We start from the raw sequence: 15,063 nt of genomic DNA, 5'->3' as shown, positions 1-15,063 counted from the left end.
AGTCCAAAGAAATGTGTGACCTGAGACACAGGGGAATAGAAAGGGGATGTAGAAGTCCTCTGGAAAGATGTCTAGGGGTCTTAGCTTGGGCACATTCAGGGGAGGCAGAAACGAACTTTGACCCCCTCCAGCCAATGATGCCATTTCTCAAGAGCGAGCTTTATAGCCAATAGTTCACGGTTACCAGTATCATAGTTTCTTTCTTGTGATAGAACCCAGTTCTCCCCCATACTGTTCGGGTGGAGGAATCTTAGCTTCCCTTATGCAATTGGGTGGGGCGGATACTTTTTAGGAGTGGTTCTCAGAAGCACTATTGTTTGTTGAGATAACTGTTCAATGGTAGAGATTATTTCACTGAGGATCTTATCATGTTTAGAAAGGGCTCCCTCTATCTTAGTTTGCCAACTCTGAGAGGAAGTGTTTACTGGGTTGATTTTTGCCACATTGTACTGTGAGGTTTAGCCAAATAATAAGGACCCAAAGATGGTCAGACACAAATTCGCTCAGTGTATAAAAAATGTAATGGGGGTAAAGTTGACAAACAGGCAATAGGATGAATGTGGTGAGAGAGCTTGCAGGGATCTGGCTCTCTAGATGGTGCAGTAGCCCAGATCTACAGAGGAGATAAAGGTGAGTTTCCAATGGATTTACAGGTAAGTAGTTTAATGATGATGTGAGGCTTACCTGCTTACAAGGTATTACAGGGCTGGGCCTGGAAGGTGTGTGTTTCTCAGGTAGGAGGGGAGGAGAATGGAGGAATAAGGATAATGGATATTAAGGATACCGTCAGAGCAAGATGACCTCCCTCCATGTAAGTGTTCCCCATGTAGCTTGTCAAAATGGGAAGAGTGACAGGGAGAAAGACAGCAGGACAGCCAATAATAGTGGTTGGAGAAGAGCTGGGAAGAGTCAGTGGGAGCAAACTCAGTCTCATGGATTCCAAATTTAATCAGTGTCCAAAATCCCAGACACACAGAATTAGTCCAAAACATCCAGAGTGATTCAGAATAGCAATCCAATAATCCAAGACATTAACAAGGTCCAAATACAAACCTCAAAGGGTTTAACAGAATCCAAATCTCAATTTCCAGAAATATAGGTTTCCAATGAGGGCCAGAGGCAGAGTTCAAGTATATAGAATTAGTCTGGGTAACAGGGATTTAGGCAGTCAGATCCAAACGCACAGGACCATGGGTTTAGGCAGAGCAGGCAGGTTATCTAGAGGCAACACGGTTAGACAATCTAGCAAATTAGTGAACCAACCATGGAGGCTTATAAAGGAAGTGAGGGGGGCACAGGTTAAAAATTAAAGTTACAGAAATTACTAAGGACCGGAAGGGGTGAGGACTACAAAATAAAGGTCTGGAACAGGAAGTGAAACTGGTGATCATGACAGGTCTTAATTTAGACAACACAATGAAGCAAGAGACTGAACCCCTAACAGCACATCCCCCTCCCCAGCTGTGCAGGGCCGGTCCAAGCCCGGCAGAAATTGGGGAGGTTTGCGTCAGGAAGGGCATCCAGTGTAAAAACTGTGCCAAATCAATATGTGGACGATGATCCGCTGTGGCGAACTCACAGAATAAGCCAAAAAAAACAAAAGCAAGAGTGAGGAATTTGAATAATTATGTTCACTCACACCTTAGACAGAGCAACAGGATTCATCCCTTAAGCCTCTGCTAACCTCAACTTGAAGCTTTTGTCTTCATTTCGACTGCAGAAACTGCATACGCCCATAAGCTATTCTTATTTTACATCTGAGGTATGAAAAGATTCAAATGTTTACAGTAAAAAGAGTTCAGACCTGTATGGTAGGATGATTATAATGATACTGAGGAATTCATCAAATGAAATGTATTGTCCAGGAGCATATGAGAAACAGAAAGAAAAAAAAAAAAGATGTGTGGGTGATGTTCTCTTTTTGTCTCTGTGAGTTTGAAAATGTTTGTTGAGGGTGGATGGGTGGGCAGGCCATTAGGAAAATTGATGTGCATGCAGCTGTGTGTATGTGCACCCTTGTACATATATGTGTGTGTATGCCCCTGCTCTGACATCAGTGATGGCGTCACTGCAGCCACCTCACAGTGACTCCCTTGTGACTGAAGGCCTGACAGCCTCCCACACTCTCCCCATCAACTCCCCTGCTCCTCTCACCTTGCTTTATCTATAACCTCACCCCCATACTCACTCCCTGTCCTTTGCTTTTTGTCTCCCCTTCGTCTCTATTTTCTCATCCATCTATCTCTCTTAACACTATCTTTCTCGTTTCATTTCACCCACCTTCTTTTTCTTTGTTTTAATCTCTCTCCCCCCTCATTTGGTGTGTGGGTCTTCCCTGTCTTCCGTCATGCTCTCTGCGTCCACTTGGTTGCCTGTCTCTGTCTCTATGGAAACCCCGAGTGGACAAGAGTGGCTCAGAGGTCTGTGAGACGCTGATACAGACCCTATTAGATCACATGCTGTTTTTGTCTCCCGGTGAAGCACATGCTTGCACACATAAGTACAAGCCAAGGCTTGACCATTCTACTACCTGGCAGAACACATGTGCAATGAAGTACTCCTCCTTTATATGTCCATGAAAGTAAGGAGTAAGGAGGAGCCTTACCGTGTCATTACATGGTAGGTCTCTCAATTACTACATGAAGAGGGAGACCACCTGATACCACCTCTGCACATGTATTCCCATCTGAAGCACACATGGACTCACTCACACACACGCACACACGCTTCTCTCATGTCTCCCCTTTCCGTCTCACATCTCACGAATCACATTCTCCCCACATTTACACATTGTTGAGCCTGCTCAGCTGCGTAGAGCGTGCGTCATTCAGGTCCAAACACATCTAAAGGACAGGTGATTTGTGATAAGAGGCCTCACACAGACAGAATTTCACAGCTTTGGGTTGCTCTACTGGGCACCATCGTGATTTGACGGTCATGCTTAAGTGGATCATTGCCTACTGCTATCACAAGGAAGATACATAAGCTCTACGGCATATCATTTTAGGGGAAAGGGAATGAATGAATGTGCCAAAAACACAAACACACATGAAAGGGATACTGGGATTCTTTTCCTCTCGGAAAACAATCCAGTAATAGCTTAGCGGCTTTTAAAGAATTCAGTTTCTCTCACATCTGAGGTTTGAAGAGTTTCTCCTTTATTTTATCAAAATGTACATGAATAAACAACAACAAAGGACTACATTAAAGAAGACATCAAAACAGGCAGCAATAACAGGGGTCAACAAGTGAACACACACCCATCCCAGCCCCAGGCCCAGGCCCACCCCATAAACACCCCCAGTGCAGTGAGCTAAAGACATGCCAATGATGTCTAACATTTAGGCACTTATTATCCCTACCAAACCATTTTTGGTCATAGTTTCTGTAGTGCGGCTTTGAAATCAAACGGGTTTGAGGTGGATTTTAACTTGTTGATTCAGCATGAATTAGAGGCTGCTGATTCGTGCTAGGAGAAGTCACACAAGTTCAAATGGAATTTGTTAGGTTTTAAACAGATCTGGCGGATCTGTGGTGTTTAGCGATGACCCAAAGATGGTTATAACCTGACCACCTCCTTAGAGTAAACTTCAGAAACAAATAAATCGACACTAGATGGTATAGTACCTCACGTGATTACAGAAAAGACTCCACAAGGAAAAGGAATCAAGTTCTACATCTTAACACAATTTACCTGAAAACAATACAGTGTATTTGCACACAATATACTGTAATCAATATACTGTACAGTCTATTGCAAAGGCATTGTTGTTGGTATTTTCTGTAGGAACTAATCATTCTGAGTATTATCTTGGAAAGTCTTGCAAAAATAGATCCATTTTTATTAAATTAAAAGCCTTTGCTTTGACTTCAGGATGTTGTCAATATACTTAGCTACTCATGCATTGTTTAAGTTTGTTTGCATGTATGTATATTTGTGTGTATGGTGTTGTACATGCTGATGTGTGTTTTGATTAAAGTACTGTACACACTGGTAAACTTGTCCCTCAGTATTTTTTCAGAATATACCCCTTCAGTAAAGGAATAACAAAGTTACATTAAACTGTTGAAGAAGCATAGTAGTCACACAGTATCTGGCAGTGAGAAAACAGTCCTAATTTATCCATGCACAATATCAACCACAGGCAAGGTCCACATTCTGAACAAACCCATTAAGAACAACACAGTAAGAACATGAAAAGAGTGTACAAGAATTCAAGAACCTGGAAGTGTCTGTGTGTGTGTGTGTGTGTGTGTGTGTGTGTTTGTGTGTGCGCGAGCGTGTGTTTGTTTGTTTGTGCATGTGTGCCCATGCATGTGTGTGAATGTCAACAGCACAGCTGGTTTCCCGGGGAAACCAAAGGGCTATGACTCATGTGGTGCATACAGCATTTTCTTGAATTTTAACAATATCGGAAGAATTATTATTTTCCCACAAACCCCAGCTAATTACACGTGTTAGGACCTTACAGAGTACTTGGGGGTTTTACTGTAAAAACCCACTCAACCCCACCTCCATAGGTCTATTATAGAGCAAACAGTTTATCCCTGGTTTATTTTCTCGTTCTCTGGCTCTTTCTTTAAGTGCCTTTCCATGGCGTCACTGTGTGTTTTGTGTAATAATGTGTGTATTTGTGTGTGTTTTAGACAAGTCCAGTCTGTGTGTGCAGATGTAAGGGGTAAGGTTGGTAAAGCAGTGTTGATCCCCCTTGGGGTATATAGTAGCTGCAGTAACTGGGTTCTGTTAGATAGGGAGCACTGTGCTCTGCAAGGTACGGAGCAGGCTGGTAAAAGCATGTCACATGGTCTGTGTTGGGAATAATATTTTGCTCTCCTAGAACCTTCAATGCAAGTACTGTGATCATGTTCAGTGTTTGACGCCTCTCGTGTCCCATTAGACAGACTGTGCTGTCATCTACCACACGACGCAGTGTCATCAGGTATTGGTACTTGCTTCTCTCCTCACCGATGAAGTGGTTCTTCAAGTAGGACAGGATCTTTCTCTGCTGTTCCTGTACATCGGGGAAATCGATAAAAAAGCGCGAGCACATGTACCGCTCCAGGGTCTTTATCTGAGTCTCACTGGCTGGTCTGTAGTCCCTGACCAACAGGTTGCTGTACTTTAACAAGCCACCACCTCGAATCTCCTCAGGGTTCCTGGTAGCGATTAAGTGGTAGCGCAGGTGGTTCATGGCTGCCTCAAAGTCACCATACATGCTCTCTGCAAGGACCTCAACAGAAGGGACTGAGCCAGATGCCTGAGGAGCATTGCACTGTTCAGGAATGTCTACAGTTACCTCGGGGGCTTCTTTGTTCTCAGGCACGGAGCTGGACGCCTCGTCAGCTATCGGGGGGGCAGATTCCTCTGGGCCTCCAGGCTGGGAGCGAGGCAGTGCGTTTGAGGTGGAGCTGGGGATTGTGATTGGGAAAGAGACAGGCTCTGGAACCAGAGGCAGTGGTGAGATGTAATCATGTTCGGTTTTATCCCCCAGTTGTAGGAGAGGAACTCCTGGCTGAGAAGAGCACTCTTTATTCTGTTCCTCACTGTCTGTGTTCAGAATCACCGGCTCCATGTCTGGAGATACCTGAGGTACAAGGCCCTCTGACTCCACCGGTGTTGTGAGACAGAGGAGGGGAGGGCTGAGACAGGGAGAAGGGGGAGTAATGCAAAGAGGTGGAGGGCTAAGGCTAAGCATAGGCGGGGTGAGGTAAGAAGGTGAGCTGAGACATGATGAGGTAGGGCTGAAACTCAGGGGTGGGGAGCTAAAGCTGGCAGCAGTGCTGACTGAGTTCAGCATTGGAGATGTGAGGCAGTGAGGGGGAGGGGTCAGACACGGGGGTGGGCTAAGGCAGGGGGCCGAGGGAGTGAAGCAGGGAGGGGAAAGACTGAGTAAAGGAGGGGTGAGACAGGAAACAGGAGGGGTAACACAGTGGGAAGGGGAGGAGGAAGACAGGGTTGGCTCTTGTGGGCTGCTGTTTGGCTGATTCAAGTTTATCAATTTGGTCCGTAGTTCTCGGTTTTCATCGTCATCACAGGGTTCAGCTTGTGAGGTATGTACAGGTTCCTGGGCATTTGAGCTACACGTATCAGTGTGTGAAATCAATGTGTCCACTGAGTGAAGATCCTCTGATTGTTTGCTTGCAGAGACGGGTTCACTGGGGGGGGACTGGCTTTGGCCATCAACAGCCACATATGTTGTTTGTGTCTCCCCCTCTGAGGTTAGTCGAGAGGATGATGTCTCTTGAGGTAAAGCTGACGTGGGAGCAGAGGTGGAGAGTGCATCAATGCCTGGATTAGGAGCTGAGGTAAGGTCTAGGTTGCTGGAAGGGTTGGGAGCAGGCCCAGGGCTTGTTTTAGTTTGAATATCAATTGTTGGAGTAATTGGAGGTTCTGAACTGAGAGCTGCTAACTTTAGCGTAAGGCCTATCTCAATTTTGGGGCTTGGGCACAGATTTTGATCTACACAGGGCGGAATGGCAGTTTCGCTTTCAGAGACAGGACTGGGGATAATCTTTCGGCACATCCTCCGAGGGGGCTTGGGGGAAGAGTGTTTAAGCACCACCATATGACATAGTCTCTCTGAGGTCTTACATGCTTGAGGAGAAGAGGAGGTCTTTTTGTCAGGAACAAGGCTGGGTGGTGCAGGTATAATATCCTGAGTATCTGGAGGGCTGATTGCATCAGGTGCATTTTCTGAGTTATCCGTGTGTAGTTTGCTGTGACTCTCCTGCGTATGCTGTGTGCTGACAGGCTGCGTGTCGTGAAGTGTAAGGGATGAGGTGGGGCAGGACCAATCCATACCCTGTGTGTTTTCTATGGTTTTGACTTCTGAAGCTGAAATCTCTTCTGTCCTTTCACCTCTTTCTCTGTCATTTTCCTTGTCTGTGAGTATCTGCTCCTCTGTCTCCACTTTTCCTTCATCTACTAATTGTGTCCTTATCTTGTCTTTTGAAGATGTGCTAGAGTCTGTAGCAGACACATGTTGGGCTTTATCATTGTCATTACTTCTCTGATCTTCACTGTAACATTGAGTCAATTCTGTTTTGTCTGAGTTCTCTGTACTGTGAGTGTCTTCTGCCAGGTTTAGACATTCTGTCTGGGTTTGGTCTGCAGTTTTTGGTGACCCGGACTGTTCCATCTGTTGTGTGAGTTTTCTCTCTTCATCAGGGGGTTTTGTGTGGTCAGACACTTCTTTCTGGAGACAGAGTTCCTCGTTATTTGAACGTGCCGGCTGTTGGCTATCACAGGGATGAGTTGGCTCTGACTGTTCTACCTTTGCCGAGCATTTCCTCTCATCCAAGAGCTCTGGCTCATGTCTAAGCTCAATCTGAGTTGGTGGCGCAGATTTCTCACAGCTTAGTTTCTTTTCTGACAAAAGGTTTAGATATGACTGACCAGAAAAGTCAGTCTCCACTGAATTTTCTCTGTGTCCTGTCACTTCTTTCAGCTCGGCAGTTGTTTTTTCTTTTTTGTCTGTTTCTACTGTGAAATGTTTTGTCTGGGTTAAATGTGCAGTTTGTTGTGAAATGTCGGTTTGTGACTCTTTTTCTTGCACATGATCCATCTGTTGTGTCTGGCTGAGCTGAGGCTCCTCGTTGCCGGATAAGTCTCTACCTGTGGACGTCTCTGTGCCTGGAGCTGCTGCCTGTTTGAGCATGGTGGGGGAGTCTTTATTCTGATTCTCTGCAACCTTCGCGACTGAGTTATTTTTGTACTGTGACTCCTCCTGAATGTAGGACTCCAAGAGACGGTCCAGAATGATTTGAAAGGAGTCAACACTGAACTCAAACTGCCTCCTCAGCGAGCTCACAAATTTCAGCTCGAGGTTCTTGCCGCTGTTGTTTGAGAGAGAAATGAGGCTCCATTTGTCATGTTCATTAAAGACCTTCACCATTTTCTGGACGTAGGCCTCCTTCATTGTAGCGCTGCTGATCCGCTCCCTGTTGACCCCAGCAGGTAGACAGTCCAACAAGCAGCCCAGCACTGACTCTCTGATCACCTGGGAGGAGAACACATTAATAACAGCCGCAACTGCAATCTTGGTACAATTTCCTTTTATTATTTAACATTGTTGTGCGCATTTTTTCACTTTAATATAGGTATAATGTTAAGATATTTTTTAATATTAAAATAATCTCTGTTGATTCAGTCTGATAAAATGTTCTGAATTTACATTATGGCGCGTATTACAATGACATCATTATGCACCACATAAATGAAACATCCAAGAGACAGTAGAGATTAAGTGTCATACTCAAGGATAGTACAGTAGTAGAACTGACACAGAGGATTGGACCCTTGTTCTTAATTCACATCATACAGACCTGCTTGACAATAAACATACCTGAAACTCCTCCTGACTGGGCAGCTCCACTCCAAAGATGATATCCAGGTCCTTGTAGTTTGTTCCATTGTCTCGGACAAGGACGTGGCTGGCTGTGGAGCCGTTCAGACGAACATCTCTTACTGAAATTCCCTGCTTCTGCAGCCTGGCTCGCACAGCAATTATTATATCTCGGGGACGCAGCTCCAGTGTGGGAAAGTTCCCACGACCATGAATTGGAACCACCTCTGACAGAACCTGATGGAGAACCTCCACCTGCTTGGCATTTAGGCTATGGAACCGCTGACTGGATTTGGTTTCAGACATGCTGCTACCCTGAAAGGAGGGAAACGTAAAGCAAATGGGTCTTTATTACAACTCTTCAACAAAATGAGCTATGTGTTGCTTTCTCTGTCTCTCACACAAGAACACATACTTAGCACTCACTCACACTCATATGCGCACTCCCTGCCAGTCTGCTGTCTGCAAGTCACAGCTTGGCTGACAGCTTTCTCACAATGCTAATGAAACTGCTGTGTTGACAAACTGACACATGGTGCAAACCACATAGATGTGCTTTGCATAAATACATTTCCATTGCTCAATAGGATCCCTGCAAATTAAGACTAAGTGTATGACAGGAATCGCAGAATCTGAAATATATTACAGTGTCGCTTACTTATATGTTAAGTCAAAAACTATCGTACCATCTATGACGCCAATTAGCGTCTTTTTTGTATTTCATATCAGCCAAAATCTGGATCGGGCTCCAGTTCTGTTGTTTTATAAACATTGCACAGAAAGAAAAAGCTCAGTTATTGTGCATATAATATTGATAATCAGTGTTAAGCCAGACCAAATCTTTGTTTATTGATTATTTTTTACCAGAGGAGCAAGGGTTAAGCTGAATGAGTCATCACCAGCAGACTGCATTAATCACACCAACGTCACTAATTAAAGACACACATCTGTGCCCGTGTGTGCAGCACATGATGTGTATACATTACAAACAAAGACTCCTACGCACAGTTACCTAAGTGCAAACAAGTTTTCTTGTGAAACCTTTTGTAAATTTTAGCACAAATTGGAACCAAGTGCAATTTAATGATAAACAAATATTTTAGTTTGGTTTTCCCATTTGTAATCCTTCTCTCAGTAACGCATGCAGCCTCTGTAGCGATCCTTCTCTGAATAATCTCTACAAAGTACTCACCTTTCCCTCTGTCTCTGTTATGTGATTGAGTGTGTTTGTGGGTGCATGTCAAACCATTTCAAGGAGTGAGTGCTCATGTTTGAGTGTGCAACTGTGGTTCATAGCAGCCCATTATGATCTATTGTTTGCTTTAATCAATAGTTGTCACTCAGTACTACAGCTGAATGCTGCTAATTGCTATTATTTGTCAATACCAGCAGGGTAAACATTGGGATACTAATGAGTAGTAATGGGATGCTTTCTGGTTTTGTCAGACATCAGACATCTGTAACAACCACAAACACTCTATTATAGGACGTGTTTATAATCCTGCTAATCCTAGTAGCACATATTTCGACAAACATGACTTTACTCCAAGTGCACAGCCACAGAAGTCAACCTCTCCGGTCATTCAAAAAGAATAGTTTATGCTCTCAAAAAAAAAAAAAAGGGTGAATTTCAAGCTGCAAATAAAATTAATTATACATCCAGAAGTAATCTATTAAACTGCAGGTGTTGACACACATCATATATACAGTGAAACAGTGTTGGTTAGGCAGAGAGGCACTGCGGGACTGTTTTCCAGCTGGCCAATGTATCTCCCCCTCCCCTTCCGTACTCTTCTGCAAACTTGCAGCTTGAGTGACTCATCCAGGCGTATCGGCTAAGCTCACACATAATCTATGGCCACTGAAAACCCAACAAATCCGAGGGTCTCATGCACAATAGTCAAAATTAGAAACAAACACAAACCATAATGCTGTTGTGCCCTTAGGGTGCTATATTGTTTAAAGCGACACAAACAGAAACCTGTCCTATGTGTAGAGTTCTGTCTGTATCTGGAGTTGTCTACATATAGGACATATTAGGTAGAGCAGTATTTTGTCCTGTGTGTAGAAATATCTAGATATAGTTGGGATATGTTCCCGTGACTTTTTAAAGTTCTATGGTATAATAGCATCTAGATTGCCAATGTTTTTTTTCTCCTTTCTTATACTTGAACATTTATAATATGCTCAGTTATGGTTAATTTTCAATTAAGTCAATAAGTCAGTATCTGTTTTGTTACTCTGACACTGCCAAACATATAAAGTATAGGATCTTTAACGTGCAGCTGCTGAACTTGTACACTGACATAAGATTCCTAAAAAAGCAAAGGAAAGAAAGAAAGAATCGCCGTTTTCCTATAAAACAAGCTCGTGGAGTTTCACAGAACATCACTAAGTAGATTTTATTGGAAATGAGCCAGAGCTCTGTCGAGTTTCCCCCTGTCCTGCTAGTTTTCACCCTAATCACCTAATCACGCACTTACCTACACCTGAGATGCCAGATGAACGCAATTAACGGCAATTAAGTAGCTGGCTGGATAAAGGTCAGTAGCTGAGTGCTGCGATTAAAAGCACATTAGATTCACGTGGTTGCTCCATGCAGCCACACAAAAGTTAATTGTTCAACTTTACAATACAGAAGGTTCTCTTACCTGTTGCTGTGGCATTTGTAGGAGCGACTGGCTCCTGGCTTGACAGCAAAATGAAACCTTGCGTATCCACCGAGTTCCAGGCGAGGAGAGTCTTTCTCTGTTGTACGTGGGTTTGTTTTCTCCTTAAGTCCCTACCCACTCTGCTCAGACTCGGCGATGATGCGGCTCCGTCCCTTATAAGGCGTGTGAGGCTCCAATCTGTGTTCATTCGGGCGCTGTCCAGGAGGCGCGTGGTACTGAAATGAACACTGCAAATGAGTCCTTGCGCTCTTGTTTTCTCCTCCGGCCGCCCGGAGTGTAACGCAGTTTCCATAGCGACCTGCCGTCATTCAGTTATGACTCGAGAGTGTGTGTGTGTGTTTGAGTGACAGTCTTCTACAGTCACAACAATGATCGAGTTGTGTGTTTTTGATGTCGCAGGGGGCTTTTAACAGGTGTCAGGGAGAATTCGAGTAGCCTATACGCCCCAGCCTCAGTTTGTCCTTCTTTTAAAAAAAGTTTGAATTATAAAGGTAATTTGTGGCCTGTGCAATGTCCTGTTTAAATGAAACGCCGATCACACAGAAATGTTTTCATAACTTAATTATAACCTAAATAGGCAAAGTGAGCGAGCTGAATGAAGCACCTCATTGCGCGTGCAGATCATGTATGTGTATCTGAATTTTAACATGAACCATGAACGTCATGGTTTTTTTGTTTTTTTTTAACACTTCTCATTCAGGGTTTCACTCAGGTATTTTACCCATAATTATATCTAATGCTGTGTCTGTAGAGTGTCAGCAGATACAGTATGAGTCATCCATCCTCCCTCCCCCGTGACCCAGCCGTTAATCCCCCCCCCCCCCCCAACCCCAGCCCCCCTCGGCTTCCCGGTACACGCAAACACCTTGATCCCTGTCTTTCTGGAGGACCTCACTGCAGGGTTTTGCTGTCTGTTCCATTTCTTCAGCACCAAAAAGCAAATCATTTAGCGTCAGCTCACACGACGGTCCAACCGTCCCGACCTGTACAGTACACAACTGTTCTCTTACATGTACGTTAATGCATCAGAAACAACGTGAAAAAAAACAAACAAACAGCGGAGAATGTGTGGAAAAGGTCAGTTTACTCCACAGAAAAAGCACAAATGACGTCACTCGACGTGTACAACCTACCGATACTGGGAACAAACCAAGCTATTTTTAGTCTGGATAGAACTTGTCTGCTTTGGACACGCGCGCCCGTCCACTTCTCCAATGGTCGTGACGTAGGAGGCGCGAGCACGCCATTCAAAATCGTGACCATGTGACGACGATGTAACGTAGACAGGAGTTATCAGCGATGGCTGAACAAAGATGAAAAGAAGTCAAGATGGTTCACAGACCGTTTTCCATTCACACCGTCTTGTGGTCCAGCCTCTGGGCCATCTCACCGGGATAAGAACTCATGTATCTAGGGTCATTTTTGCAAATTATCCAAAAAGAGCTACAACATAATGGGAATTTCGAGTAGTCCGTATAAAATTCCCGTCAAAAGCTGCTGAATGTAGTAATGTATCTTCCAAGTACTGCGAGACAGTCAGCAAATGCGGAAATACGAATCAGTGAAGCATCTCGCCTCGCTAAAGGGCACATGTTGGTCGACAAATCAAAACAAACAATTTCGGGAAACAAACAAGTTAATGGATATTAGTTTGTATCTGTACATAACCTAAGAAAGTATTTGTCTTCAACAGAACCCTTTATCATGTCGAAAATGGAGAGTATTCTTTCCTGTGCAGTCTCCCGTTCACAACGGTAGATATATTAGCCCAGCAGTAGTCGAACTAGCCAATAGTATCATACAATAGTTTAGCTAGCTATAAACTTTTGTCCAGTCATTCAGTGATTAGGGAAAAAAGCAAGTCAGCCAGTGCTATAACGTTAGCTCCTCAGCTCAATTTCACTTGCATTTCGTTAAACAAAATTGTCTTGCATTCACTCACTGTTAACTGACTAGCTGTCTTCAGGTGCCTCTGTAGGCCTATGTATTTTACAATTCTACGTTATTACTAACACAAACCCACCACTTGACTTATTAAAAAGAACACTTGTTCAACCACAGATGTGTTGCCAAAGAACTCCAGCGCAATGTGACAAAGAGGAAAAAACTTCAAAGTGAAGCAGATTGGATTGGTAAAATGTGGATTTGAGTAAAAGATGGCAATGTTCCAGCTTTACATACTCTATATTTTGTGTGTATGCTTCCATCCAGAAGGGCAATAAGGAAGCAGCCAGGATCCATGCAGAGAATGCCATCCGTCAGAAGCATCAGACCATTAAAACTACTTAAGGATGAGTGCCTTTGTGGATGCTGTGGCCTCTAGGGTCCAAACTGCTTTCACTATGAACCAGGTCATGATTGGAGATAATTGGTTTGTAAAAACATGTCTTGCTTTCTGATGAAACATACCTTTATTGCATTCTTCAGCCGATTTGATGATAGCCATGCATATCGATGGCTTTTTAACATTGTACCTCAAGAGTTTTGCTTTGCATGTAGCCATCAGGACTCAGAGCAACTTTGTATACTTAGTTCGATGTCCTGAAGGTGATTGTATATTACACTTAATATTGCTATTAAGTCTCTATATTGTAACTAAAAATCAACAGGTGCAGAAGCCATTCACCTGCCACCTGCCTTTTTAGTTAATATCTGAATAACGGCCCATTGTATTCTCCGAAATAACATGTTGAAATAACTTGGCCTTTATTTAAGATTCAGTCCATGAAAAGGCCTACACAAAGGAAACAAAGGGAATGTGAGTGAGCAAAACAGGCTACCAGGCATGCAAACAAAAAGCCACCAATTACATAATGTCATTAGATGTGCTTCAGGTTTTATGCTACTAGTATCTCGCTGTTATGAGAGTGACGTCCTCTTTTAAACTGCTTAATTCAGGTTCACTGTAGGACAGAACTTATTTCATAGAAAGAACCTAATAGCATCTACAGATATAGAAGCACATTGTGAACTGGTACTGTATAACTAAAAAAACACCTTTTGTATTGACCCTATGTATCTTATGCTGCTTGTTTCACAAAACATTAATACAATAGCACTCAATAACTCTTTTTAGGTTCATTTTGAAAAGGTTCATCATTGATTGACATTAACATTGAGGATGCTTATGACAGTGTTTGAAGAGTAAAAGCGACACCTAGTGGCTTTATAGAAGTTTTACAGCATTTTAACATTTTCTCTGCCAGGAATCCATCTCATTGTCTTGTTTCTAATCCCAACAAATTAAGTCAGTAAAAAGTAGGAAGACTGCCGAGAAAATAAAGCATTACACATAATATTTGTTTTAATAGTTTTTTCCAGATTCCATTTATATCTGCAGAAGTTTGAAAACCAATTTGAAACTCTTGACAGAGCTCAGATGGAGGACGCAATGGGCAACACCTCAGGTAAGAAGAGACACATGCCTGAGTAAGACTTCAAACTTTCAAACGTGTTGATATTTCTTTTTGTTTGATTGCTGCTTAGAGTGAAGTAGATATGCTGTTGCATGAGATGGCGGATGAAGCAGGGTGAGTATAAAAAATGTACCTACTTGTTAAGACAAAAAAATAAAAATAAAAACTAGACTGAATAAATTACTCAAATATCTTTTGACTTGTTCCCTCAAGGGTCATCATAGTGGAATGTGTTCCGCACGCAGGATGCCCTTCCTGCCACAACCCTACTATTTTACCCAGGCTCTGGACGAGCAACAAGGTGGCTCTTGGTGGGCGAGGCCACACCTGGTGGGGTGGGATTCAATCCCACGGTGTTCTGTATCCCAACCTGGTGCTCTACCCATTGAGCCACCAGGACCCAGACTGAATACATTACACAAAAAGCTTTATTCAGTGTTTACAATGCTATTTTGTAAAACAAAAACACCATTAAGATTAATGCTAAAATTAATTGAAGCTGTGTTGTAGGGTCAAAGTGACAATAAAATCTCTATTTGTTGGATTCAGAAATTATGGTGTTTTGTCTTTTTTCTTTTTTTAGGTTGGATCTTAACCTGGAGCTTCCTCCAGGACAGACTTCCTCATTGA

General features: G+C 43.2%; 1 protein-coding gene across 1 annotated transcript; it reads right to left on the bottom strand.

The window, feature by feature from the left end:
• Positions 1-3,210: 3,210 nt before the first annotated feature.
• Positions 3,211-11,677, bottom strand: LOC137134497 (uncharacterized). The gene is made up of 3 exons (XM_067519413.1): positions 10,997-11,677; positions 8,346-8,660; positions 3,211-8,000 (listed from the first exon to the last, which is right to left on the bottom strand). The coding sequence occupies exons 1-3, from the start codon at positions 11,009-11,011 to the stop codon at positions 4,644-4,646; spliced, it is 3,687 nt and encodes a 1,228-aa protein (XP_067375514.1). The 5' UTR covers positions 11,012-11,677; the 3' UTR covers positions 3,211-4,643.
• Positions 11,678-15,063: the final 3,386 nt, after the last annotated feature.

This window comes from Channa argus, chromosome 10 (assembly GCF_033026475.1).
Source record: "Channa argus isolate prfri chromosome 10, Channa argus male v1.0, whole genome shotgun sequence".
NCBI classification, from domain to species: domain Eukaryota; kingdom Metazoa; phylum Chordata; class Actinopteri; order Anabantiformes; family Channidae; genus Channa; species Channa argus.
Note: the sequence above shows the minus strand (reverse complement) of the source record. Positions and strands in the feature narration are given on the sequence as shown.

Bases quoted from the DNA above. Each gene is read 5' to 3' on its own strand.
- LOC137134497 (XM_067519413.1), bottom strand. The intron at 8,001-8,345 runs GTATGTTTATTG...TTCTCCTCCCAG, and splicing joins CCAGTCAGGAGGAGTTTCAG to GTGATCAGAGAGTCAGTGCT.